General features: G+C 35.7%; 4 protein-coding genes across 9 annotated transcripts; 2 read left to right on the top strand and 2 right to left on the bottom strand.

Annotated features, from left to right (window-relative positions):
- Window positions 1–230: 230 nt before the first annotated feature.
- LOC113730961 (tetraspanin-19-like) lies at window positions 231–3,308 on the top strand. Its single transcript, XM_027255971.2, has 6 exons — window positions 231–599; window positions 1,637–1,736; window positions 1,818–1,898; window positions 1,995–2,099; window positions 2,632–2,823; window positions 2,948–3,308. The coding sequence occupies exons 1-6, from the start codon at window positions 421–423 to the stop codon at window positions 2,957–2,959; spliced, it is 669 nt and encodes a 222-aa protein (XP_027111772.1). The 5' UTR covers window positions 231–420; the 3' UTR covers window positions 2,960–3,308.
- Window positions 3,309–5,279: 1,971 nt separating this feature from the next.
- LOC113730959 (sphingolipid delta(4)-desaturase DES1-like) lies at window positions 5,280–8,239 on the bottom strand. Its single transcript, XM_027255968.2, has 2 exons — window positions 7,824–8,239; window positions 5,280–6,380 (listed from the first exon to the last, which is right to left on the bottom strand). The coding sequence occupies exons 1-2, from the start codon at window positions 7,977–7,979 to the stop codon at window positions 5,547–5,549; spliced, it is 990 nt and encodes a 329-aa protein (XP_027111769.1). The 5' UTR covers window positions 7,980–8,239; the 3' UTR covers window positions 5,280–5,546.
- A 1,510-nt stretch (window positions 8,240–9,749) lies between these two features.
- Window positions 9,750–15,223, top strand: LOC113730958 (pre-mRNA-splicing factor ATP-dependent RNA helicase DEAH1-like). Of its 5 annotated transcripts, XR_003458430.2 has the most exons (5): window positions 9,750–9,911; window positions 10,196–10,476; window positions 13,950–14,101; window positions 14,558–14,750; window positions 14,901–15,223. XR_003458430.2 is itself a non-coding variant. In XM_072078931.1 (3 exons), exon 1 carries the CDS (start codon window positions 10,857–10,859, stop codon window positions 13,782–13,784), a length of 2,928 nt encoding a protein of 975 aa, XP_071935032.1. In that variant the 5' UTR covers window positions 10,491–10,856; the 3' UTR covers window positions 13,785–14,101; window positions 14,558–14,750; window positions 14,901–15,223. The 5 variants fall into 5 exon arrangements, 2 of the variants coding, with proteins under 2 accessions (XP_071935032.1, XP_027111767.1); XR_011840213.1 differs by having other exon boundaries at window positions 14,558–15,223; XR_011840212.1 differs by lacking the exon at window positions 9,750–9,911 and having other exon boundaries at window positions 9,922–10,476; window positions 14,558–15,223.
- Window positions 15,224–15,802: 579 nt separating this feature from the next.
- Window positions 15,803–21,696, bottom strand: LOC113730960 (E3 ubiquitin-protein ligase AIRP2-like). 2 transcript variants are annotated; one of them, XM_027255969.2, is made up of 5 exons: window positions 21,248–21,696; window positions 19,834–19,984; window positions 19,697–19,763; window positions 19,335–19,569; window positions 15,803–16,287 (listed from the first exon to the last, which is right to left on the bottom strand). In XM_027255969.2, exons 1-5 carry the CDS (start codon window positions 21,310–21,312, stop codon window positions 16,077–16,079), a joined length of 729 nt encoding a protein of 242 aa, XP_027111770.2. In that variant the 5' UTR covers window positions 21,313–21,696; the 3' UTR covers window positions 15,803–16,076. The 2 variants fall into 2 exon arrangements, with proteins under 2 accessions (XP_027111770.2, XP_027111771.2); XM_027255970.2 differs by lacking the exon at window positions 15,803–16,287 and adding an exon at window positions 16,766–19,255.
- Window positions 21,697–27,803: the final 6,107 nt, after the last annotated feature.

Here is a 27,803-nt window from a genome sequence, read left to right as displayed (position 1 = left end):
TTTTAAGTCAATCAGAATCTGTTAATGGGTTTCATGATTAACTACTACAGAGTGGCATTTCGTTTGTTTATTATTTGTTTATTATTAAAACACATTATTGTAAAGTTACCAATCACCCTATGCATTTTTATCAAATCTATTGTTATCCCTCAATACATTGTACCTATTGTGATAGTGATTTTGAAATTTGAACCAAACGAGTCCTAAGAAAGTAGAAGAATAATTGAGGATAAATGCCGCTGGTCCAAACTCTGAGCAGCAGAAGTCTCGAGACATCTTCAGTTAATCAAGGTCTAACTACTAAAACCTAGAACCACTTTTAAGGTCTTATGCAATTTGCAAGTCTTGTACATATATTTTCAGCAAGTGATAGGCTGTAAAGATTTAAACAAGCTTAATTTCTACTTAGCTAGTTTGAAAATGGCGAGAGCTATGAAGAGATGCCTGCAAGTAACCCTAAAAGTGTTGAATGCAGCAATGGGTTTGTTGGGCATTGCAATGATCATATATGGTATCTGGATGATTAGAGTTTGGGAGCGAGACATCGACAACAGCTCATCTGTTGCTGATGATGATGATGATGCTTATGCTTTGCCATGGTAAGTATAATCTTTTAACTTATTCCAATTTTGAAACACAGAAGTCGCTAATCTTGGAGTCTAACCTAGCTAGTCTTTTATACCACCTGATTGCCTATCATGTTTAAGATATTCTTAGTCATTTGGCAGTGAAACTCGTGGCAGAGTTCCCATTTGCGTAGCTTAGGGTTACTTTATTAGATACTCCTATATATAAAGCTTCTTATAAAGCTCCTTGATGTTATCTTGGGATCACCTTACCTATATAAGCTCTTCTTCAAGATCAGAGCTGAACAAAGCTCTTTTTCTATGACAAGATACACAATAACTGCAGTAATAGAAGTTGAACTATCTCGTTTTAAATATTGTTCAATTAACGCAAAGTTCTTTCTTGTTAATTTTCACTAGGGTTATTTTAACTACAAGCTAGTAGTCTTCACAATCTTGCACAAAAAGTTCCTTTTTTGTTTATATATTCAGTAATAATGTTAGGATCCTAGGTCAGGTAAGTTTGCCTTGCCATGGTAAGTTAATCTGATGATGATGACGATTATGATTTTGCTTCGCCATGGTAAGTTTATGCTTAAGAAGTATGATTTATTTTTCTCAGCAGATCAATTTTATATATGTTGCTATCTCTTTCTATATATTTTCTATGACACTAGAGGAAAGTTCCTTCGTTTTACTTCATTCTTGGTTTATCTTACCTACAAGCTCTTAGCCTTCACTATCTTAAAAAGTTCCCTTTTTTTTTGTTTATGTGCCAGTAGGCAATTAATGGTTAATTATCTCATTGTGGATGTTTTATTGATTGTTATGTGATTAAATCTCCTCAACACAATATGAATCATATAATCATGCTAAATATTTGCATGGTCATCACGAGAATTAACTGCAAAGTCCAAATTAATATCTTCTTGAACAAAAGCTTTTGCTTTGTCAATTTTAGCAGGAAAAGCTCGTTTCTATTCACCAAAGGCAATTGCTTTGACAGTTTGAGTCGAGTCATTTCCTTTTGAATCCAGTATTTCTTCTTGTGTAACTTGCATTCTATGCAGGTTGATTCATGCTTTTGTTGGTGTTGGCATTGCTTTGTGTGCAATCACATTCCTTGGTCATATGGCAGCAGGTACTGCCAATTCCTGGTGCCTTAGCTGTGTATCCTTGTCACAAATAGATCTCCAGAGTTATAATTGGGCTGCATGGCTTTGAAATTTGTTGACCTTAATCACAACACAGTACTCTTTCGTTGTCTTCGTGCTTCTCATATTGGACACAGCATTGCTAGCAGATGTTCTGCTCAACTCAGACTGGGAAGAGGTAAAATTAGATGTCAAAAGACCTTAACTTTTTGTGTCTGCAAATCTTCTAACGTAATTGTTTGGGTTTCATCACCTGCTATTGGTGCTATGATAGGATCTACCGGATGATCCATCAGGAAGATTCGACGATTTCAAGGATTTTGTGAGTTCAAATATGCAATTATGTCAATGGGTTTCATTCTCGATATTTCTAGCTCAGGTACTTTCTTTGGTTTCTTTACTTGGAAAATCAAGCAATTGCATATTGCTAATTCTTTTTATTGCCCTTTTAATATAATTTATTATTTTATTCTTATTATTTTGACACTATATACCAACGTAACTTTGTTTAAATATTCTCTTGACACATTTTTCAATTATTTTTTTATTTTATATATATCAAATTGCTGCTGTAGTATATTTTTCTATATATATATATATATATATATATATATATATATATATATATAACGGACTTTCGACTTTCGTATTTGTCATGTCATTTCCATCTCCTTCAATCACTTATACATTGAATTGAAAAAAATGAAAAAAAAGAAAAGAAACAAGATTACCTTAACTGCAAAGCCACGAGTGACTTTTCTTAATTTGATGCAAAGTGAAACCATTTTAATGAGTAGTTGATTAGCGATTGAAATTTTAAATTTATTCAAGCTCCTTATAGACTATTCCATGAAATGAATCTGCTGTATTGCATTCCAAATCACTATCTGTATGTTGCATGAATTCCACAGGGTTGCTCCATCTTGATTGCCACAATCATCAAAAGTCTGGATGCAGACGAGAGAATCAACTATGATACTGATAGTGATGTAGAGCATGGTAATTCCAGGGCCCCGTTTCTGAACCCACCTGCTGCACAAACGATTCCAACATTTGCGATTGGGGAACCACAATTCGTTTACTACAAATATGAGGACCGGAGGGTACTATGAACCCAATCTTTACTTGGAACTTGCAAATGCAAATATGTATTACATAGAATTCCTAATTTCAGTTAACTTTTAATGGGTCACCATATAAAATTGATATAATTTTCATGATAATCAGGTAACCGATTGAACTGGCTGGAGCTCCAGTGTATGCTGGATTTGGAAGGGTGTAACAAAGAACTCAGTTGAAGATGCTGTGGATTCTCAGTTTCTTGCCTGCAGAATAAAAGCCAAAACGTGCATGGGCATGGTCACTAGTTCTTACTTTGTAGTAGCAACCCCACGAAATTTCCTTGGTTTGCAGTAGAATCTTCCAAATATGGCCATCACAATCTACTGGAACTTAGAGGGTTTTATGTACTAAAGCCTTAGTCAATCAGGGTTGAAAACTTGATGTTCACCGAAGAACTTTTAAAAGTCTGTAATTTGTCTTTTCAAGAAGAAAGAGTCTGCAATGCTCTGGTGTTTTTCTCGGATCAGCCTCTCAAGTCAAGTTTTTCTCCGATCAGCCTCTCAAATTGACGTTTGTCCAGTCAGTTGATAGTATAATTCTTACAACTTTTGGTACAAATTCGTACAATTTTGATGTAGTTGTGATTTTTTTTTTTTTTTTTACACCCACTTAGTTTCGTCAATTGACAAATTCATGTTTGTGCTGAAATTATATAAGTTTAAACCAAATGTTGTAAGAATTCATAAAAATTTAACTTGAGTGACTCTGGATCCATTTTTATCATATGTGACTTATCCAACTCTTATTAGGAAAGTCCAATAATGCTGGACCAGCCCATAACATACCAATGGGCTTTTGGAAATGAACCCAGTTGTATACGAGGAGTTAGACCCGATTTATAAAAGAAATGAAATTTTGTGTCAAAACAGCTCAGACCGCTACAAATCTCTCGATATAAAAAGTCTGAGTAAGTTTGGTGTTAAATCTCGACCAAATTAAATCTTATTTGTTTTTTCAAATACATCCTTCCAAGATTCTGTAGCATACTATCATCCATCCACCTCTTATCATTGCACTCTTCTTTCCATGCTAGTTTCGCACTATTAACTAACCCACTAATTCCCATGTTAATCGGCGCTATTAATCGATGTTATTTCTAGGCCAGTTAATCATGTGAATCAAGCTTTCATAAATTCAATATTAACTCATTTAATTTGTAATACTTTCGAATTTTGGACCATGAGTTACGGGTTAATATATATGATGATCATACTCAATTCACAAAATATTCAAGTTTTGAGTCTTACTCGGGTTTAATCCAAATTCACTTATTATTGCTCTTCAATTTTCTTAATATAATTACTATAACTGTTGAGTTATAAAACTAATTTAACATTTACATGACTACAACATTAAAACTAAACATGAACAAGTAATAGGTCTTAAAAAGTACATAAACCAAATAATTTTTCAACAATATTTATATCTAATTCGTTCAAAATACATGAAAAATAGTAATAAAACATGCGGTCATAAGTCAATACATCTTCAAAGGTTGGAACTTCTTCGTATGTTTGTGACTTGAATCCAAACATATTGGATGATTTGTGTTTCTAGACCAAAAAGAAATCAACCAATATTATGTCAACACAAAAAATTACTCAAACAATAAAAAAAGTTAAAGTTTCAGTTATGCATTACCAATATTGACTTTCAAGAAAGCTAGTAGAACAGTCTTCAAATATATTTTTGTATTTTGTATATATTTAGTATTTAATAATAATTTATTTGAATATATAATTATATATAATATCAAAATATAAATATTATATATATAGGTAATTTAAGGGTCGAGCCTATATCGGATTTGAATCTAATGAGACCCAAACTCGATTCATATTTATTTTGGACCTAATTTTTAGATTCAAATTCAGACTGACTGACTAAAAGGTCAAACTCATCGAGCTTTTTCTCAGGCCGAACGAGCCAAACTCGAGTTAGCCCGACCCCGTTGATAGTCCTAGTTATTCCAATGCATCACCTTCCACTTCTATTACTCTATAATTATTCCTCGCTTGAAATGCTACAAGAACCAGCCCGACTCACCTTCCATTTCTGTTACTCTATAATTATATTCCTTGGTTTAAATGCTGCAAGAATCAGCCTAACTCGAGGATTGCACTCTCCTCCTGGATCATTTATTTTTCTCTCATTTTTTATTTTTTTTCTTACACACATTGAGTGTTCCTCACCCACTAGTATAGGAATAATTTTTTTCATTTTCAACGCCACCAATGTAGAAAATTTTTTACACGATGTTCAAATGCAAGACCCCCACCATCTTTCAAGTTTCAATAGAGGGGTGCAGGAATAAATCCGATTAAAGTTGCCAACTCGTATCAAATGAGATACAAGGCATACAAATATGCCATCCAAACAAGGTAGAAAGAATTCCAAAAAGTGAAAAAAAAAAAAAAAACTTCCATAGGGAGAAAAATGGGGCAAATAAATCTAAAATAGATCATAGTATTACATATATATCAACTAGCAACGTCTATACTTCCATGCTTCGACAACATAACTCAGAAAATGTCATTTTAGTAAGAGGAAAAATGGAAAAAGAAAACTAATAATATTACAAAATCTTGTTTGTGTACTAAACCATAAAACTAACCAAAGACTTAAAGAACAAAAAAGGCCTATCCCATGTTAAAACCAGGAAAAACGCGAGGAAAAGGAAAGGGAATGCAGCACTAGAAAAACCTTAATCAGATTTGTTTGTGGTCACTGTAGACAACTTTCTCTTCATTCTACTGAAGGGACCAACAGTGCAATCCATTATATATATGTAGATGACCTGGCTCCAAGATCTATATGACTTCAAACTATCATAATATTCAGGTGCAATCTCCCTCACCTTGTGAAGCTTGTACCCAGGAATCCTAGGAAAATCATGATGCTCATTGTGGTATCCTACATGCCAAGTCATTAGATTCAAGGGACCGTAGTAGGAATATGTTTCTTGGTCTGGCTTAAAGACATAATGTTCTGAGATAAAGTGGCCAGCCATTGGGTGCATTCCACCACCAACGAAAGTTGACAGGATCATATATGCAAAAGATCTCCAGCCCCAGAAATAGACCATAGCTGCATCAACAGCCAACTGAACAAGCAAATTGACAAGCTCCCATATACCAGGCGGTTTTGGTTTGAGAAAAAGTGGCCGGAAAGCATAAAAGAAGAGTTGTAAGACGACCCAAATGGATTTTGTGAGAATGTTTGTCACAAGATGGCCTTCGGCAAGGCTTGGGACATCCATGTCGACTCCATCAACTCCTTGGAAGCGATGATGCTCAAGATGGTACTTTTGGAAGGTGACAGACATAGGTACCCCGATAGGAAGGTTAGCAAAAATCCCAAGCCAACGGTTGTAGACAGGAGTTGAAAAGGCAAGATTGTGACTCAGTTCATGAATGGCCAAGAAGAGGTTGTGGTTGAGAAACGAGCCAAAAAAGTAGGCCACCATCAATATCTTCAGCCAACTTGCATCATGAAGGTACGTTGCAGTCCACAGCTGAAGCAAAACAACCATAGCAATCTGCAAAAGAAATTTGCAGAGCATCAGGCAAACAAAAAGCAAATGACACGAGAATAAGTGCAACATTAGGAGCTATAGAAACTTTCATACTGACAAACAAAGAAACCTGTTGAACTTAGTGTATGTCATCTATGGTAACACATCAACTTGCATCTATCTATCGACCAAAAAAGAAAGTGAAACAAAAAGAATTCCAAGTGTTGATAAATATTCTCAATGTTGGTCAATAAGAGCATTTAATATGAATCTTTTGATGCTCTTTGCTGCCATATGAATACCGTCTCCACCTAAAAGAATTTAAAAAAAAAAAAAACTGAGACAACAAACCCTTTCAAGTACCATTTTCACATCTGCTGTGAGAAGACTGTAGAAAAAACAAGTATTATCTTACCCATTGACATCAGATATTACCTCATCAGAGGCAGTTTTGCAAGTACAACATGCCTATGGTCACAACATACAGCTCAAGGAAAATTAGACAGCCAAGTGAACAGTTGTCAGAGATCAGCAATCTTAAGAAAGATTATTAGCAAAACAAGAAAATTCTACAATTGCTGGGTATCCTCATAAGGCTCCAAGTTATGGGAGGAATCTGTAATTGTCCATTGCCATTCACAGCTAAGTTATAGCTATCTAATATTCGCTTATAATGGGTGAAAATTTAATCAATTAAAACAGAGCAAAGGGCACCTGATCTCTGCCCATTACACGGGTAGCAATTCGCAAATGTGAATCGCCAATTCACCCTGTCCCATTTACAATGACGAAAATACCATTGGCCGACCATGCCAACCAAAAAAGGGTTTGCGTATATTCCAACCATAAAGACCATAGATCATTGAAACTAATACTGAACCTTCCAGACTATTGATGGGGTTCAACAACTCAAAAAAGGAAGATTCGATAAAGTTGCCACCAAACGTTTCATATCCTTAGAGGGAAGTCTTCCGGTTAAAAGGACAGAAAAAGAATTGGAGGACTGAAGATTCAGGATTTAGCTCTACACCGAGTACTTGATTCTTTGCCAGAATTAATGTAAATATCTGGAAGGTCAATAACAGAGATCCCAAAGTCAACACTATTCGATCTAAACAAAACAGCTTTAAAACCTCAAAGATCGCATAATGCCAACCAAAAAGCATAAACCTTTTCCGGCATAAATAACACAATGCATCATCGAAAGCCCGAAAGAACATCAAAAACAAGGTCAATATCAAACTAGGAATGCAAAAATTCAAAAACTTTCAAGTCAAATGAACGCAAGATGCACTAGCAGACACAATTTATAAAAAAAAAAATTTAAAATAAAACAAGAATGATCAAAAGATTAGTTTTTTTTTAAAAAAAAATTTTTGCTCCCACATTAACGAATAACCAAATCCCATCAAACATTTACACAAAATCAATTAAAATTGAAATGCCATTGCTGCAAGTTGAAACTACCTTGAGAAAAGCAAAAGGGTCAGGGCCAAAGAGTTCTCTGATTTGAGGATAGTGAGAGAGGATCTGTCTTCTACGAGAGGCATGGGGCTCATCTGTATATGACCAGAAAAAATCTGTAGCCATTACTCCTTCTTTATCATCTTCTACGAACCCCATTGCCTCCTCTGTTCTCCTCTCTCTCTTGCTAGTTGATACCTTCCCCCTCCCCTTGTCCAGCAAAGAGATTGAGACTCTCTTTTGTTTTGTTTGTTTTCCCTTGGTGCTCTTTTTCCTATTGCCCACTGTTAAGAAATCAAGCAGCAAACCAATCGAGCGGTTTGTATTGATTTAAGAAATTAAAACGATGGCCACTTTTTGTTTTCGGAGGGGAGAAAAAAAAGGAGCTGTAGGACTAGAACCAGAGTACACAAATGGGCATAGAAAAGATATGGGCCATAACTTATCGTTTGGATTTTGCTTATACTCTTTATCTTTCTGTTTTTCCACAAGCAATTCTCCAATCAGAGGGACAGACAGCGAGGGGCCGGATTGACAACTGGCCGTGGAATGGGAAACTTGGCCGTTTCCCAGCATACAATTTTCCACGGCATTTTTTTTTGAAAAAGCATGTGAAACTGAGTTTAAAGTTTGGGGTCCTTTTTATTTATTTATTTTTGGTGGGAATTGTGGGTGTAATTTGTAAAGTTTGGGGTGGTCCTTTTTATTTATTTACTCACGCAACTATACACCCAAACTTAATAATTATTTTTGCCAAAAGCTCTATAAATTATAATGTGAAGTTTTCTTAAATTACTGTCAGATGGATTTAGGATTAATATATGATCTCACTTGTAGACCATATATTATAGTGGTATAAATTATAGCCACATCAGTCTCATTTACCATCACTTTTCAAATATACTGCATGAGTGTCATATGACCATACGAATATTCCATATGGTCTATAAATATATTTCTATACAAGTATTTTTGAAGTCTATGGCTAATAATTTTGTGTTAACAAATTTTTAATGTGATGCTACTAGGAAATATTAGGATGGAGCCAGAAATAATCACATGGTATAAAAACGAAGGAAGACTCAATTCACATGGATAACTGATCTAGCTAGATCAATCCAAATTAAGTTTCATGTTTCTATTTGGAAAAATTGTTTAAAACATCTCTCACGTTTCGCTAAATGAATTTTTCGTTCTTTACTTTTAAAATATTAACTTTACATCTCTTACAAATTCAAGTTAACAAAAATTGATTCTAACTTAAATTTTTTATCACTTTTTAAATTGAAATCAAATGTGATCCACATACAATCATTTTTTTTATATACAAAAAGTTCAGATTCCACTTTTTTAGTGGTAAAATGAAATATAAATCAAGTCAAATCCCATTTTTTTAAGAAAAAAATGAATATAATTCGGATTAAATCTTACTCCTTTAAGGATAAAAATGAATATGTATTGAGTCATTTGTTTAACTATAAATGAGATTTGACTTTTCTGTCCATAAAAAAAAAAAAAAAAATCACATGTGAGTAACATAACAAATTTAGGATAAAAAATGATCGAAAACATAGATTGGAACCAAATTTTACTGCTTGGATATTACAAGGGATATAAAATTTGTATTTTAAAAGTAAAAGATAAAAAGAAAAATCATTTAACTGAATGTGAGTAACTTTTTAAACAATTTTTCCTTCCTATTATGAGGATTAATTCAAAAATATTAATAAACCGGATCGTTGAAAGTATCTGCCGGACACTTGGACTTTGGAGTTTCCCTGTTATGACCCCTAACTATATGAAACTTGGGGACCGCGGTCGGAAGTTACTACTCAAGGGTCTGAATTGTATTTATTTCGATTATTGAGGAAACTTCGAACTCTTCTTGTTTAGTTTCAGACTTCCGTACCCTGGGAACTTGTCAACTTACGTGTTCCCCAAACAAAGAGTTTCAGACTTCCGCAACCCTGGGAACTAGTCAACTTACGTGTTCCCCAAACAAAGTAACAAAACTACCCGCCAACTTTAGCTCACACATGTTTCAGACGAATTCTCTAACGGCTTCCAACATTTATTGTCCCTGCAAGGAGGGTAACCGACTTCACACTTCATATGCTCTTTACCATTTCATGAATTTCTTGGATCCAATTTTTTTTTTAGTCTTTTGTGATTGTAATATCAGAAGGATTTTCTTGATATTCAACAGAAAGTTAGTTTATAAGTCCTGTTTCTATCAGGGTTATGTGGGTTGATCAAACCTATTCCCAAGTGCAATTCCGAAGATGCATTTTGATTAATCAGTCGGTTCGGAATTGTGTTTGATAATTAAGAAACTGACTAGTCTCCCGTTGGCGGCGTTTCTTTCTTTGTTGCAGAGCCGCGGCGCTTTTTATCGTATTTTCATCTTATTTCCGCTACCAAGTTTGTTAGATTGTTTTCGGCATCTGCTTATTTCTGTGGAAGAAGAAATCAATCTAGAGGAGGAAACTTTTCCACAATAAAATACTGACTAAAGTTGGGAAAGCGTGGAGGGTTGTACAGGTTCTTATACCCTTGCTCGTTGGGCGGCCTTCAACTAGCTTCCTACTTGATTCAGCATTTAAGTCAGCCGGCTTAGTGTTTATTGCTGGACGATGCTGGTATCTTTGAGCTTCAGGTTAGTAACAAAGTATTCGTGATATTATATATATATTTCAGTTCGATTCTTTTTGTCTTTGGATCTTTCTCTGTTACTTTTTCTATTTTCCCTGTCCTCAGTCAGATTATTTGTCTCTTTTGCGTAATTTTGTCCAAATACATTCATATCTTCAAGATTGCATAGATTAGTGGGGAGTGATTTGAGGAGCTGGGTGTCAGATAAGTTGATATCAATTTTAAGGATATTCAAATCCTTGTGTGGTCCGATATGTGATTAGTCTATCTAAGAGAGCTTTGTCTGCACCGGAGCTTGTGAATTTCCTTGTACAGGAGGGATTTCCTTCAAAGAACAACAAAACATTGTCTTTTGCTCAAGAAATTTTTGATAGACTGGGGATTATGGCGTCGTCTGAGCTGAATTTGTATCAAAAGCAAGAAAGTGTGGCAACAATGTCAACTAGGAAACACAACAATTGTGCCCTTTTGGGAGATAATGATGAGTACCAGAACCAGATTGATAGAGGAGGAGTTGGTATAAATTCGGTGCCTAAGGATATGGAGATGGGGAAAGAGGGTACCTCAAGAAAAAGGTTCAGAAAGAGGACAGAAATCAAAGAGGATGCTGATTCTGATTCTCAAGATGAAAGGTTAGTTAGAAGTCAGATTTGCAAGGATAGAAGTGATGGCTCTGACATGGAAGAGGAAGAAAGAATTCGTGATCGAAGGGAGAGGGAGTTGGAGAAGAATTATAAAGAAAGGGATGCAGCACGGACTAGAGAGTTGGCTGCAGTGCACAAGTCAACAAGGAAGGAGGGAAATGGGGCAGTTCAGGGGTCTAATGCTGTTAAGATGGATCACATTATGATGCTAAGGGAAGTTTCGAGGCAAAAGTATTTGAAGAAAAGGGAGCAAGATAAAGTAGAGGAACTTGGAGATGATATTCAAGATGAGCAGTATTTATTTGAGGGCTTAAAACTCACAGAAGCAGAGCATTGCGATCTTAGATATAAGAAAGAATTGTATGGGCTTGTTAAGAAGAGTTCTGAAGAGGCAGATAGTGTAAAAGAGTACAGGATGCCAGAATCCTACGATCAGGAAGGGAGTATAAATCAGGACAAGAGATTTTCTGCCGCTTCCAAGTGCCACAGGGATCCTAATGCTGAAAATACGGGGAAGCCCTTTGCTGAGCAAGAAGCATGGGAACAAAATCAAAGGGGGAAGGCAATTCTCAAGTTTGGGTCAAGAGATAGAAAACAAAGAGGTGATGAATATGAGTTTGTATTTGATAACCAGATTGAATTCATAAAGGCAGCAGTTATGGATAGCATGAATGATGAACAAGAATCGGTTATTGAGCCAACTGAAAAATCTGGGGGCAGATCAGCATTTGACGTGCTTCAGGAGGAGCGAAAAGCTCTACCTATTTATCAGTATAGAGAAGAATTGCTTCAGGCTGTAAATGATCATCAGGTTCTTGTTATCGTCGGGGAGACGGGTTCTGGAAAGACAACCCAGATTCCTCAATATCTCCACGAGGCAGGTTTCACAAAAGTTGGAAAGATTGGGTGTACCCAGCCACGCCGAGTTGCGGCCATGAGTGTTGCTGCTCGAGTTTCTCAGGAAATGGGAGTCAAAGTCGGGCATGAGGTTGGTTATGCCATTCGTTTTGAGGACTGTACTTCCAAGAAGACCGTTCTGAAGTACATGACCGATGGCATGTTATTGAGGGAGTTGCTTGGTGAACCTGCTCTTGCAAGCTACAGTGTCTTGATGGTGGATGAGGCTCATGAGAGAACATTATCGACTGATATACTATTTGGCTTGGTTAAGGACATTGCTCGTTTTCGACCTGATCTTAAGTTGCTCATCTCAAGTGCCACACTAGATGCTGAGAAGTTCAGTGATTACTTTGATTTTGCTCCAATTTTCAAAATACCTGGAAGGAGGTATCCTGTTGACATCCATTTCACCAAAGCACCAGAGGCGGATTACTTGGATGCTGCAGTTGTCACTGCCTTACAAATCCATCTGACACAACCACCTGGGGATGGTGATATATTGATTTTCTTAACTGGGCAGGAAGAAATTGAAACTGTCGAGGAGATCCTGAAGCATAGGCTACAAGGTTTTGGAGCAAAAATTGCAGAGCTGATCATATGTCCAATTTACGCAAACCTACGAACAGAGTTGCAGGCAAAAATATTCAAGCCCACTCCTCAAGGGGCACGCAAGTGTGTCCTGGCGACAAATATTGCTGAGACTTCATTGACGATTGATGGGATAAAGTATGTTATCGATCCAGGATTTTGCAAAATGAAGTCTTACAATCCCCGAACTGGGATGGAGTCATTATTGGTTGCTCCTATCTCAAAAGCATCTGCAGATCAACGGGCTGGTCGATCTGGACGAACGGGTCCAGGAAAGTGCTTTAGACTGTACACTGCACACATTTACTACAACGACTTGGAAGATAATACCGTCCCGGAGATAAAAAGGAGCAACCTATCAAATGTTGTGCTTACTCTCAAGAGCCTCGGCATTCATAACTTGTTGAACTTCGACTTTATGGATCCACCATCAACAGAAGCTTTATTGAAAGCCCTGGAACTTCTTTATGCACTAGGTGCGCTAAATAAGCATGGTGAGCTGACAAAGGTTGGTAGAAGAATGGCAGAGTTCCCTCTTGATCCAATGCTTTCCAAGATGATCGTAGCTTCTGAAAAGTATAAATGCAGCGAGGAAATCATATCTATTGCAGCAATGCTCTCTGTAGGAAATTCAATATTTTATCGTCCAAACAACAAAAAAGTTCTCGCTGATAATGCAAGGATGTATTTCCATGTAGGGAATTCCGGGGACCATATTGCATTACTTAATGTCTACAACTCTTGGAAGGAAACAGACTATTCAACACAATGGTGTCATGAGAATTTCATACAAGTCAGAAGCATGAGGCGTGCAAGAGATATAAGAGATCAGTTGAAGAGGTTGTTGGAAAGAGTTGAAATTGCCTTGACATCAAATCTCAATGACTTAGAAGCTATTAAGAAGGCCATAACTTCTGGGTTTTTTCCTAATTCAGCAGTCATGCAAAAGAATGGACTATATAGAACTGTAAAACTGCCCCAAACTGTATATATCCACCCTAGTTCAGGCTTACTGCAAGCGCCTCCTAGCTGGGTAATCTACCATGAGTTGGTCTTGACGAGCAAGGAGTACATGAGACAGGTGACTGAATTAAAGCCAGAGTGGCTGGTGGAAATAGCTCCCCACTATTTTCAGTTGAAAGATGTTGCCTATCCTGATTCAAAGAAAGCAGCCGTGTGAAGGGGTTGCACATCCTACAAGTGAACATTTACATCCTTCTTGAACTGAAGAGATGGAGTCGCCTAGCCATCCAATCCTTTGATTATTTATTTTATGATATGCAAAATTAGGATATGATTCATTTTAATTCCATGGAATTTACATGTCTTTTGATTAACTTTGCAGTGTCATTCGAGAACTCTCCTCTTTCATATGAAGCAAAACATGGCTACTATGACATTCCTTGAAGGCGCTTTTATTTTTCTTCTATTTGGTGTGAGGAAGATTTTTTATGGAGATCAAATGTAACAGAATATGATATTACGATTGACTCATAGGTATGTATGCTCTAGTCTTTTCCTTTTGGTTGCCTAATCATTTCTTTCATAAAGCAAGTTGATGGAACTATAAACGCATGTTCTTCGCTACTTATTCCTGGTATGCTGCTTTAAGGTTCAGGACTCTCTTCAAACTCACTGCTTCTTGTATCGATTAGGAAGAAGAATAAAATGGGTTTATCCTCATTCTGATTCATGATTGTATTACATTGTATATGTTACATATTACTGGTGTTTTCTGGGAAGTAGAGTCGATGGACAGAAATTTGAATTTTTGTGTCTTACCTATTTAGTTGATATTGCACTTACATGAGCCATGGACGGATGAAAGGAGAGATGCAACAAGATATATGTTGCAGAGTAGTGACTGAGCATGGTGGAATAGGAACACCTGCTGGTCCTTGTCGTAACAGCAGCAGGTTAATAATGATTTGGTTTACTCTTTTGAGTTTGCAGATGGTTTTCTGCTGTTCAGAAGCTGATTTGGAATTCTTGGTGTTCAATATTCCCTGATGCATAGCACTAGCAGTAGCAGAGAGTGCTTAGTCATGCTCAGGGTCTGCGATACTGGGTGCTTCGACAACGGCAACTAAAGCCTCCGCAGCACCAGGTTTTATTTGATCTCATAACGTCAGCACATAAAAATCAGGTTCTGGAATTACTTCAATGTTTATAGACTTCCCCCCTCCACCCCTCTCTTTCGTCGCTCTCATTTTTTCACCTTAAATCCAAGATGCAACAGCAAATTTTTCAGCAGATTGAGATTGTTAGACGTGACAAGTTTTTCTTTTCTGGACAGGGGACCAAGATTTGTAATTTCATGATTCAAAACTTCCCTGGAAATGAATGAGATTCAGGGTGAGCATCCCTTGAGCAGCTAAATTTTGTAATTTGAGATATGGCAAGCCACAGCATGCAGCTGAAGTTGACACTCAATGGTACAACAAAACTTGATGGATATGTTAGCAGCTTTAGACTCAAATTACATGAAGATGTGATAGTTATATTTGCTTTGCTCTTTTGTTTGAATGCAAAAACAGCTGGCGAATCACCCAATTTTGAAACACAACGATAATCAATTGAATTCCCAGTTTGCGTTGGCCAAGCCAATTGCATGTTAAATGCTTAGCTTTTGCAATTCCTGTCCGTCTTAACGAACTTCGCTCCATTGCAGTCGAGAAGCGTTTAGCGTCTGTCTAATAAAAGATCCATAAGCCCCTTTGTCCCCTTTTTCAATTCTGTCGTCCTAAGAAATCCCATGCAGAGTATTTCTCTCGTGCTTTTGCCTGAATTATGCAGCCGCTCGCCATGTTTGAAAATTGCCTGATGTCCATAGAGTTGAATAAATGACCATGCAATGGCCATTTTTTAACTTCCTGCCATAACTTGTCGACGTCTCGTTTGGTCATATAGTCCAATCTCCTTTTCTAGTTAACAGGCTACTGTTAAGAACTGCTTCGACAACATTATCCATCTCTCAAAATAGATATGACCTTATTAGCTCATTTCACCAAACCACAGGATTTCATCTGCAATCCACGTCATTTAACTACTATTGAAACATCCCCTTGCGTGTGCGTGTGTGCTACAAAGACATTGAAGCAGTCTGAGGAACTGCCACATATTCAAGACAATCAAACAAGAAAAGCATTCATTTGTGTTATTGGCATACCCAGATCTTAAGAAGTCCTTCAAAGGCAATGCAGGGAAGAATATCCAATGAGATAAAGGACTGTTTAACCGAGTCTTTGAGCTGTACATATATACGATTTTGCTGCATACAATTTATAAGCCTCTTCTAGCTATTCTAACTTAAATTCACCCACAGCCTACAATAATACAGGCGGGGTTTGTCAACTTAAAGGTGGAAGGAAACCAGTGCATTTCTAATCTAGTCGAAGAAGTTATTATAGGGTTTAGAACACCCAGAGACACAGCAGCACTTCAGGAGACCGCTCAGACAAAACCCTTTTCCCTACCTTAAATGATTATCGTAAGTGTCAAAAAGGTTATCCGGAACAATAAGAGGCAACTTATCTATATACATAAAGAGCCTTCTCAGATTCTCCCTTGTTATGGTAGCCATGTCCACGACATCCTTGCTGTCCATAAGCACCCAGAGATCACCTGAGTTGACCCTCTTCAGGCTATCACGGCAGAAGGGGCACGATTGTGACCTTAAACGCCTGCGATAACCTTTTTGCTCAAAAAAGGTTTCAGGAATAAAGAGAAATATACGTACAAGATCAAATTATAGTATGGCAATGTCCTGGAGAGATGTCAGCAACAAACGATTACACAAAATAGATAGGGAAATCCACTATATATAAATCATGGCGAACTTTATTCTTGATTATACTCTCCTAATTTTTTTTATCAATTTTTTTGTGGGTAGGTGGGGGGAGGGGAAAGAACATTCTGCTAAAGGAATTTCAATTTCATTTTCCCATAAACCTGTCCATGACAACCTGTGAAGGGTATCTAGATCCTTGGTCTGTAAAACACTTGCTCCCAATGGTTAGTGATGCCCACCTATGAAGCTGAAAGCTAAGAAAAAACTTCCAGAGCAGTGATTTCAAAACCCAGTGTACATGACTGTCTTGCTTAAGAATAAAAGAGATCAAAATTCTGGAACTTATGATAAAGCAAACCATAAAACTTAGATTTTCTACTGCAGACATTTTTAGCTACAGGAAGGTACTTTCTACTTGTCTATTGATAGCACTTGGATCTCTGTAATACATCTATAATCACGTCTGTACCCTACTACTAAAAAAAAAACCATATTCATTATTAATCAGTTAAACCACACTTGTCACGATATGTCATGTTCTAATGCTATTATATTAAAGTGAAAAGTGAATGAATAAATAACCCTAAAGCTTTGTTCTAGTTGGTTGCTCCAATATTGCATTATGGAAGGAACAAGACCAAATTTGCTGAAAGTGCTCTTCCACTGGATACAAAACTTTTCTTGGTATCAGGAGGTAAAGGAAAAGAGGATAGAAAAAGCTATTAGGAAGCAAAAGCTCTAGCTTACAAAAGCATGTTAAAGCATTTACTTAGTAGGGTGACCAATGACCAATATATCTGTTAAGTGTTCTTTTCATTAAAAATAAAATCTTTCTAGTAAAAATAATTTACCACCCCACAATTGGAAACTATCAGAACATAATTGTGATATTAAGCACCAACAACTTTGACCAAGCACATGAAAGCATTCTCGCTATGCTCCACCTCTGATTTTTATGCAAATACACCAAAACCACCTTATACTTGGACACCTAGGTAAATGAAATGAACACATTCAATAAAAGATAAAGCAAGTTGTGTTTTCAAATATAATGTTTAGTACTAGGACACCAGTAAATAAAATAAACACATGCAATAAAAGGTAAAGCAAGTTGTGTTTTCAAATATAGTGATTAATGATTGTTCACTTCTTGCTGGAATGAATGAGAGAAGAAACGTGACTCGCAGAATTAGGAGAAAGAGTTTAAAATCATCCACTCAGAAACTATTGCAAGAGGGATCAACTGTTTTTGAAACCACCTTGCAGACCAGATGGGAATCATACAGTAGTCTGTAAGCCAATAAAAGAACATGCTGACAATGACAGCAGTAGGAGTAAGCCCCTGAATAGCCAATCACTTTCCCCCCTCACAACCAGTAAATCATTTCCACATTCATATATAATCTAATCTGGGTGCTATCACCTTTCAAGACAACCACATACATTTGGAAACTATTGCTAGAAGCAGAGAAGGCACAGATAAAGACTTTTCTAGGATAAGGAAGAGATAGTCCAGGTAGTTGTAAACCTTGCACTGGCTTATTTTCCTGGACCAGTTTGTTCCTTTATACTACACAATATAGGAAACATATCACTCCAAATATCTCAAAAGGTTCGAATGAAGAAGTACCTTCAACTTGCTCCTGACATTACACACTAGTAAACATCCGCATGTTTAATATCCACTTGTGCACAGGATTAAAGAGTAACATATCCAATCAAGCAGAGTAAAACTTGATTAGAAGTAAAGAACGAATCCAAAAAGTTAAGAAGCAAGTAATTGCCCCACTCTTCTGTTATAGCACATTGACTGGCGCATGAAGACAATTATGTACTAGCATTTTCTTTTGGCACATACTTCATCGGTGGAATCCCAATTGCAACATCTAGGTTCTCTGAATAGAAATACCTACATACTATCACGTATAAAATTGTAGCTAGTAGAGCTCTGTAGTTGTTTTACAGCAGAGGAAACACTTTTAACAACTTCATTGTAATATAAAGCTTGTAATAAAAAGCACAACAACCATTATTTGGTAAGCCTGTTTCCATAATTGAAGCTATGTCACAATTTTCCCCATCTCCAACTCCACTTGAACCCCCCCCCCTTTTTTCCAATTGCAAAGCATTGATGAAAAAGTAATTACTCAACACCTTCAATTCAAGTTCTAGAGTACGATAAATGTCAAGTTCTAGATGCGAGTTACATAATAGCAAAAGCAAATTTCAAAAAAAAAAAAAGAAATATACTTAAAATGACCACTTATTAAGAACTAGCTTTTTGCTCATTGCCCTGCTTACTGCCCATAAGCTGGACCATGGACTTCAACACCACAGTGACTATCCAATTCGACCTGTCATTCATCTGAGCTTCTTCTCCATTAATGTGTGTGAACATCTAAGATTATAAACTTGCAATCTAACACTAGATTTAGCAAGATTTCTTTATTTAATCTCACATATGTATAAACCTATTCAAAACAAAGCTTTTGTACTGTAGGATCTGTAAAAGTATATAATCTTACAAATATACAGCTGCACATGCCAGTATAACATACTTTTCAGAACAGCAGATACTTATCAGTTTACATTGATAGTTCAAATTATGCTAGAGTTTCTACACAATAATAATAAGAAATAGTTTATCTTCGGTCGTGAATTTTTGGCTATTTCATTCCAAACTGTCTTTTGAAAATGAAACTTCCCCACTTACATTGTCCAGATGTAACTACGTAGCCATATCCCACCAAAACTATTTACATTGTGGATATGCCTCTGACTCGGAATTAAATAAACCAAGCATATATTCCAACATGGAATGCAGTAAAGGCAACATAGTTGATAAGTGACTGTCATTGATCCTGAATGATGCACAGAGGAGGACAAAGTAATTATAGAGATCTAAAGAGAAGTAGCAAAAGAAGGAAAAAAGAAGAGTACCATTCACGGTAGCATTTCATGCACATGGCATGGTTGCAGTTGGGCAAGACTATTTTGCTGTTCATCTCCATGCAAATACCACATTCTTCCTCCCTTTCAACTTCTAGCTCCGAAATTTGCCGGTGTTCCTCTTCATCTCTTCTTTTATATCTTTCCAAGCACACTGCTTTTTGCTTTTTGTCTTCTGTGTCGGTAACCCCCCTCTGGAGTTGCATTAATGAGGGATAGATAATAGCTGCAAAAGATTTCAAATCATAGGTGTAAATTTCATATTACATAATTAAACTCCTTACACCCCAAGAATTCACCTCCTTAAAAAAAGGGTTTATGAAGCAGAAGAGAACATAATTGCACAAAGTTACCATAGAATTCTCTAATGCTTGCTTTCCTTTCATGAGTGGACATTGTTGTGGTGCCATCGACGTAAACCTAGGGCACGAGACAAGCTGATAAACTAAGCTTATGGAAGACCTTGCATGACTCAAATTGAATATGTTACCTTATAAATCAGGATTCTTAACAGGCCAAGAGCACCAGCTAGGTGACAGTCAGTCCACTGAACCAGGAAAAGGAACAGGTGTGCTGCTGGACTGTAGGACATTCTCATCTGCAGGCAAGCACCATCATACTCCCGTGGAAAATCCGAAGCCCTGCAATGACCATATTGCAACTTTCAGATTCTAAATCAAAATCAACAATAACAGCAGCACTGCTAATTACAAACCAATTGATCAATTGACAAAATCTAATTGGATTATACATAATTTAGCGGAAAATTATTTTGTCCAGACAAATGCGCTTGAATCAATGTGGTTATGCTTCTATCAAGAGTTTCTTTCTGATTTTCATGTAGAAATGGTAAATACCCTCTTTTACTTTAGTGTGCCTTAATTTAGTTGCTCATTTTGTACCATTTCCTCTTTTTTCCATCACTTTTTGTGAATCAGCTATCCTTCCTCTAAATTTCCTCAAAAGTTGTCATCAGGATTTACGCAAAACTCTAACAGATATATAGAATATTATAATTATGTTGTAATTCCTTCGCAGTTTTATCAGCCCCACGTGTTTTAGGTAAGGCAACCGTCCCACTAACCAAAGGCCCCAGCAGGGAACAGTGCTCAACAATGACGTGCTTATCTGCCACCAAAAAATCAACATTCACCAAACGCGAAAAAGAGAGAGAGGAAAAAGCACCGGGGTAAAATGGAAGGATATCTCATTGGGAACTGAATCTACCAAAGTCGCTATTGATGAGCATTTTGAAAAGGTTTACCAGAAGCTAAGCATCTGATTAACTTGAAAAACGATACCTTTATCGCACTTCGAAGCAATTCTTAAAGTAAACTTCAAAGGAAAATTGAACCCCACATTTATCTAACCATCAAATGCACATTCCCTTAACATCTTACTGGGAAAAAAAAAAGGATGAACAAGAAGAAGAAGGAACTGCAACTACATGGATTTTACACTATGAAAAACCCAATAAAAATATAATCAAAACTTTTTACAAGTAAGATATTAAGAAAAAATTTCCATCAGAATTCAAACTTCATTTTAAAGAACTTGACTAGTTATTTTTGTCTCCAATTTCACCAGATTAAAAAGTGGAAGCCTTTTATACAAAACAGAAATGTGAAGTCCGGAAGAAATTTTCAGCTAAGACAGAATTTTCGAACAAATATAAAACCAAAACCAGAAACACAAAAACCCTTTAAGAGTTATCCACAAAAATCAAAACTTTGACCTGAAAATAAAAATGGCAAATGTTAAAACAAATGTTAAGTACCGCTCATCTGTGATCGAAAAATTACTACAAAATTTAAAACATTATCAACAGTTTAAAAGAAAATTAGACAACAAGAGGAGAAAAAAAAAAAAAAAGGTAAGCCACATAAAGGAAAGATTAGACTTACAGAGTATTGGCATGCTGAATATCAGCTTCAAGAACTTTGAGAGAATCCTTAAATGACTTCCGCATTGTCCCTCCTCCGGCTCCCCCAACTCCTCCCCCCCCCTCCTATATACATCTTTCTCCAAAAATCAAATGGGATTTTTCGTGCAGCTCTTTCCCTTTAATTGCTTTTCTTTTTCCTTTCTAGAAACTGAGATTCCTCATCCCCATGGATAAAAAATTCAAAACCTCGTGAGCTAGAAGGTTCTTCAGTTACTGCGCTGATTTTCTCTGTCTAGAAAGAAAGATTTGATGAATATATTTTTTTTAAGCTGTGTGGTGGGGTATTTCGATGAAGAGTTCTATACTGTTCTTCTCTTCTCTTCCCTTCCTTTCTTCTTCAATATTCAATCCAAATGCAGACAGCGAAAATGGGAGGAAAAACTGGTGAGATAGATAGGGAGATAGAGATAGAGAAAAACAAATTAAAAAGAAGCCATGAGTCGTTTTCCGAAGGACACGTGGATCGGGCCGATGACGCTGCCCCCGTATAGCTTTAATTAATAAAATATCAAAATAATGAATGCTAACAAAATACTTATTAGTCCCCTCCCCTTTTAGATGGTTATTTTTTGAAACTTATACAAAAAAATACACGCGTTAGTAATTTGATGTATATGTAATAAAAAAAATGGTTAAAAATATGCTCGAAAAAAAAATGTAAAAATTTTTGAAAAAAAATTACAATCCAACCAAAATCTAAAGTATGCTTCTTTTTTTTTTAATTCAATTTTCCCCGTAACACTCAACTCATCTCTCGTCGGAGTAATATACAATGATACGGTTACTTACTGTGCTACTAATATTAGTATATTCTATCCTCAAACAAAGAATAAAAATAAAAAGGTTAGTTAGGTTTGGCGTAATTTAATCCACCTCTCACTATTTTTACTTTTATTACAAAGTCCACCTCTGTCAACTTTTGAATTGCATAGTGTTCATAAAAGGTGTATTGGGAGATTGCAATTATTTTTTTTGCATAATCTTGAGATTTTGGAAAATAAAAAAAGGTTCGTATAATGCGATGTCAAATTTTATCATTTTAGAAATTAGGCGAATTTACGTGAAAGGATTGCATACATACTTTTAATGCACACTGTGAAAGATTAATGTATCTACGCATGATAGGAACTGTCGAGAAACGTAATTAACGCTAATTTCACTAACAAAATTCATGTGGTGGTCCATTAATTCTATAATAATCAATGAGACGCAATAATTAATAACCGGAAATTTTACTCAATTTGATATGATGGGCCTGACATTTGTTAAAATTACGATGGTCAATTTTGATTATTCTAATCAAAATGTGATGAGTAGAACTTTTCAAAAGTTTAAGGACTTGTTTGAACCATCCATTTTTGTTTGAACCATCCATGTTTCATTCTTTTTGAAAAGTTCAGACCCAAAATCCAATCAGGATACGCCATCCCTTTTTGCAAACGAAGGAAAAATGAATCAGCTCTTCAAGAAAAATTAAAAGAGTAAATAGCAGCTGCATCAGGTTTGTTTGGATAGATATTATTTGGAATAATTACTGTAGCACTTTTTGTGATATGATGTATGTGAGAAAAAAGATGGTTAGAATTATAAAAAGGTGGGTTGGAAAATGTATTTATGATACAAGCGAGATATTAACAAATGTTGATATGGTCAATTTATTAATTGAAAAATTTTTACTTTTTAGAGTAGATTAATTATTATTTATCAAAAAAATCTACTGTCCAAACAACCCAATATAATTCAAAGTAATTGTGGTTAAAGGAAAAAAAAAAGGTTACAAACTCAATTGTGGAACGTATTAATGCTATTAAAATTTTTTAGAACAAGATCTTGTTTTAAAGTAAGATTTAACCACTTGCAAAGTTTAGAATGTCTATAAATATAGCATTTATTTTCACCAACGAAATAATATCTCTCAATATAGAGCGTGAGCAAAACAATTTGGTGTTAAAAAAGATGTCAACTTTTAAATTTATTATTGTACTATTATGGAAAAGGATAAAATGGTTTTATGGTCCCATACTCTTAAAGAAAGATGTCGTCATCTTTTGAATTATTGTTTGTACCATTTGAAGGTCTTTTTTTTTTTTCAAAAAAAAAATGTTGTTCGAACTAGGACAAAAGATTAAGATTCAATTGAAAATTCTTACATATTTTACGGGGTTAATTGTCATTAACCCTTTTTCACTCAAGTGGAGAAATGGACAGAGGAGTGAGTGATCGGAGGGGGTCGAACGTTTGTCAGGAAAATGAAAAATGCATAGCATGTAATTTGGTACGCACGCAATATAATTTATTTTTAATAATATATAATTATAAAATAAATTTTTTTGACCCACAAACATAATGTGAAAAATGATATATAAGATGTAATTTAAAATTTATATATTTTTTTAATCAAATTTGGACCATAAACCTTCAAAAACTATTGCTGGAAGCAACCGTTCCTGCCCTCCTCCGTGAGTGATCCATCAACTTGGTGCATTTGCTGGTGACACTGCTAATGCTACCGCTGCTCTTATCCACTTTCTCTGTCTTTAAGGATTTCTTTAAGTCTGAGATTGTGTGCTATCTTTTTGTTTTTGTCTGCCACAACATGCATTGCTTTCGGTTGCTAGCTTTCCCTCCACGCAGTCTTGGCCATTACCCTTCACCCTTTACTTCTTGCCCTCCTTTTTAAAACTAATTCCCTAATTACCCCAAGACTTAATAATTGCTTTTACTTGATTATTACATAACTTGAGATTAATTACTTAGAATAATTTGAGAAAATGTTCCATGCTCTTTGGTTAAAATATTAGTCCATAATCTATGCAAATGATCTTTTAATCAAAAATTTAGTCCTTGACCTCTTTTTCATGCTCAGGAAGGAAGCATGCATGAATCGTATAGCATATTTACATAAAAAAAATGTAATCCAAATCCAGTTTGAATTGCTATTTTTTGAAATTTTTATAGAAAGATGTACTGTAACGATTCAATATATATAAGGTAAAATGGTGATTGAGAAATGATGATATGTTTTCACGAAAAAATGTAGAAATTTTTTTGAGAAAAAAAAGAAGGCTTTCCAAACAAGGATGCAAGGTATCAAATTTTGCCTATATCATGGTCGGATATGACCAACTAATCATTTTTTTTAAGAACTTCAATACTGGAGTTAGAGAACTGTTAGTGTCAGTTGTACGAAACTAATAAAAGTAAGGTAGAACTCATTACCATACTGCTACACAAGTCAATATCTTCTGTCCGGCACTCTTGTTTTTGGTAGAAATCTCCATTCATTGGGGGGCCAATGGCTGCTAAGTCGATAATGTTTTAAAGAAGTATCTCGAGAAGTGGGTTCTTTTTCTGCGCACCTATCTATCCATCCGTACTTTTCTATGCTAAAGAACACTCTATTAATGGTCCTCCAAAAATGAACAATTTCTGCAACTTGGCTCTCTGCTATGTACATTTCTGCTACAATGTTCTTGCTGCCACCGCAACACAAGGCATTCTTTCTCCGGTCTCATATATCTTTTTTTTCCTTTCTTTTTTTTTTGTCAACACAGGGTGTCCGGGCATTCCCTTGCGCTTGTATACCCCATCCTCCAAAAATACATAAGAAGATAGAAGGAGTCCAACCCGACCACACGGTGTCGTCAGGACCTAACTAGGCAACCCCAACACCAGCCGAGCCAACCCTGAGGTCTCATGTATCCATGTTCAATTCTGCTGCTTGAAAGTTCCAAGTTGACCCCGTACGGTGCAGCTGAGCATTTATTATCGGATTTACAACATGTTAGTAATTATTATAACTCAAGGCTGTGCTTGCTCTATTATTGTATTCATTCAAGAAAATCTTCGTGATGCGTAGAAAAGTGTAATTATGGGATCAAGCAACAAACTTTAATTAGTTGATAATAACTTGATATCTCCAACATATAATTTGAGAATCTTAAAATCAAATCTAGTTCTTGCAAGTTTAAAACTTTTTTAAGACCAATTCTTAGTTCATTAACGTTTTAAAGTTTCTCTTAAACTTTTTTTAAAAAAAAAAGGAAAGAAAGAAAACAAAACAAAAAAGTTGTATGGTAGATTCATTTACGTACTACTCCCTCCGTCCCACTTTAATAGTCCTGGTTTTTTTTTCACACAGTTTAAAAAAAAAGTAGTTAAATTTATTGGAACAATCAATTTAGGTAGCTATTTTCCTAAAATACCCTCACATTAATTAGAGTACAACTTTATGGGAACTTGAATTGATGGTAAAAAAAAGAATCAACTCTCATTAAATGGAGTAGGTTTATAGTAACAACAACTTACATTGAATAAGGGTATTTTAGAAAAATTAAAATACAACTACATTCTTCAATTGGGAAGTAGACTGTAATTTGGGACAGACGAAAAAGGAAAACAGGACTATCAAAGTGGGACGGAGGGAGTAACATTTTGTCAACTTGCCATTGCAGCATGATGCAAATTGTTTGGTTTAGGTTTGGTAAGGTTTCCACATATCTCACTACTGGTTTTTGTAATATATTAACTCTGTTAGGTTTACCATTGTAAGTAATATTTTAGTTTTAGTCCACAAAGACAAGCCTGACTGGCGTACGTGGCACTTTCACCTTTGTCAAATACGCGAATGATTAAAACCAGCCAACTCCTCAATGCAAGAACTTCATCCTACTACAATTTGTTTTCTTCCCGATTCAGCTCGAATGGATGGTCAAATTAATGCTATTAGGGGACCCAATGATAGATCTAGATAAGATTAACATATATACTTACTCATAATTCTGCAATTTCAAGTCAAAAAAAATAGAGTGACAGTAGTACTAGTTTTCTGAGTCTAATTAACTTTTTTTATTTATTTATTTAAGGCAGTGCTTATCTTAACTGAGAAAGTATATAAAATTCTTCACAGTGAGAAAACAGTACATGAATTGAGTGTCAATAACAAGAGGTGGAACGTCAATATCACCATTCATTACAATTACAATCATGTAAGCGAATTATTGTCAGCTGATACTGCTGCAGTTGTTGTGTTAACACAAAAAAAATTGGCTTGATAGACAGCTATACAGCAATAAAATGTTTTGGTAGATACACATGACTGAGGGTCTGGTACAATGACAAATGCTGAAAAGTCACTAATATGAGTGATCATACGTTACTTTGAATAATCTTATAGTAAGTAGTATCTAATGCTTCAAAATTTAAAAAAAAAAATCTAGAGAAAATTCTTGAGGGTTTTCGATACTAGCGAAAAGGCGCATAGGGCGAGAACGGTAGTTGTTATTAACACAGTTATTTCTGAATAATATAATACTATTTGAACAAGTTGTAATATTCACGTACAATTTACACGTAATAATTTACGAGATTATAGAAGTAATTAACAATGGATTACAATCGAGATGTTATGTCATACTGTTTAATCACAGCTACATTGATAACTTTCATGTCCCATACCAAGTGAGAAGTGCTTAAAAGTTGCTTATAGTGACTTATTACCCCCAGACAAATGGGTCCTTGATAGGTGTCCATGAAAAAATTGGAGGAGATTTTACGGTAGAAAGGGGGTAAAATAAAAAAGGAAGGAGCGAGAAATTTGTGAATGCATTGATTTATGGGGGAGACTAGGAATAAAGAAAAAAAAGAGAGAGAGAGAGAGAGCTTGGTGGGTCAGATGAAGGAATGAAGCGAGAATTAGATCCGCCAGAGAAAGGGGGAGAGAGGCCGGACAGGTTACTAGCCAGAAGGCTTGGTAAGAATTGAAGCTGTGTCACGGGAGATGCATTATGTATTGGTGGTGATGTCCAGCTCAGTTGACAGAGAATTTCTAATAACATCTCTCATCTACTTCCCACCAGTACAGACTTTGATCCGTCCACTTCCCGATTTAGGAATAGGATAACGACGTCAATTCAACCGGGGCATTTTCCTAATGCATTGCCGATAGGCCTCTCGAAGGTCCGTGTCTAGATAGTGACCCAACCCGGATCCGCTAATTATTTCTTAGGTACAAATATTAATATTCCGTTTATCTGGACCCGAATTCGGATCCATCCTTCCTAATTTAAAAGCAAGTGAAATATGAAATATTAATTCCGATTCATATTCGACACGGACTCGTTTAAATAAAATAATAATTATAAAACGTATATAATTATTAATATAATAATATTTATAATAATAATATCTACTGATTATTATACAAACAATAATACAATAATATTTATTATTATAATAATATATATACCGACTAATACAATAATACTTGTTATACAATAAACTAATAATTATAAAAAAAAAATATATTTATTTATTATAAAATTTGACTCGGCCCACACATCCGTACTTGTTGAGCCTAAATTCGTAAGATCGAATGTAAGACTCATTGGATACATGGGCCGAATCTGAAGCATGTATACTAAAATGGATTTGAATCCAGAATGTTTAATTTTGATCCGTACACGATCCGTTGATAGGTTTAAATGCAAATCACTCCGACTTTGACATTATTATTG

The sequence above is a fragment of the Coffea arabica genome, chromosome 2e (genome assembly GCF_036785885.1).
Source record: "Coffea arabica cultivar ET-39 chromosome 2e, Coffea Arabica ET-39 HiFi, whole genome shotgun sequence".
Classification (NCBI taxonomy): domain Eukaryota; kingdom Viridiplantae; phylum Streptophyta; class Magnoliopsida; order Gentianales; family Rubiaceae; genus Coffea; species Coffea arabica.
The sequence above is the reverse complement of the archived record's forward strand: the minus strand, read 5'-3'. Positions and strand labels throughout refer to the sequence as shown.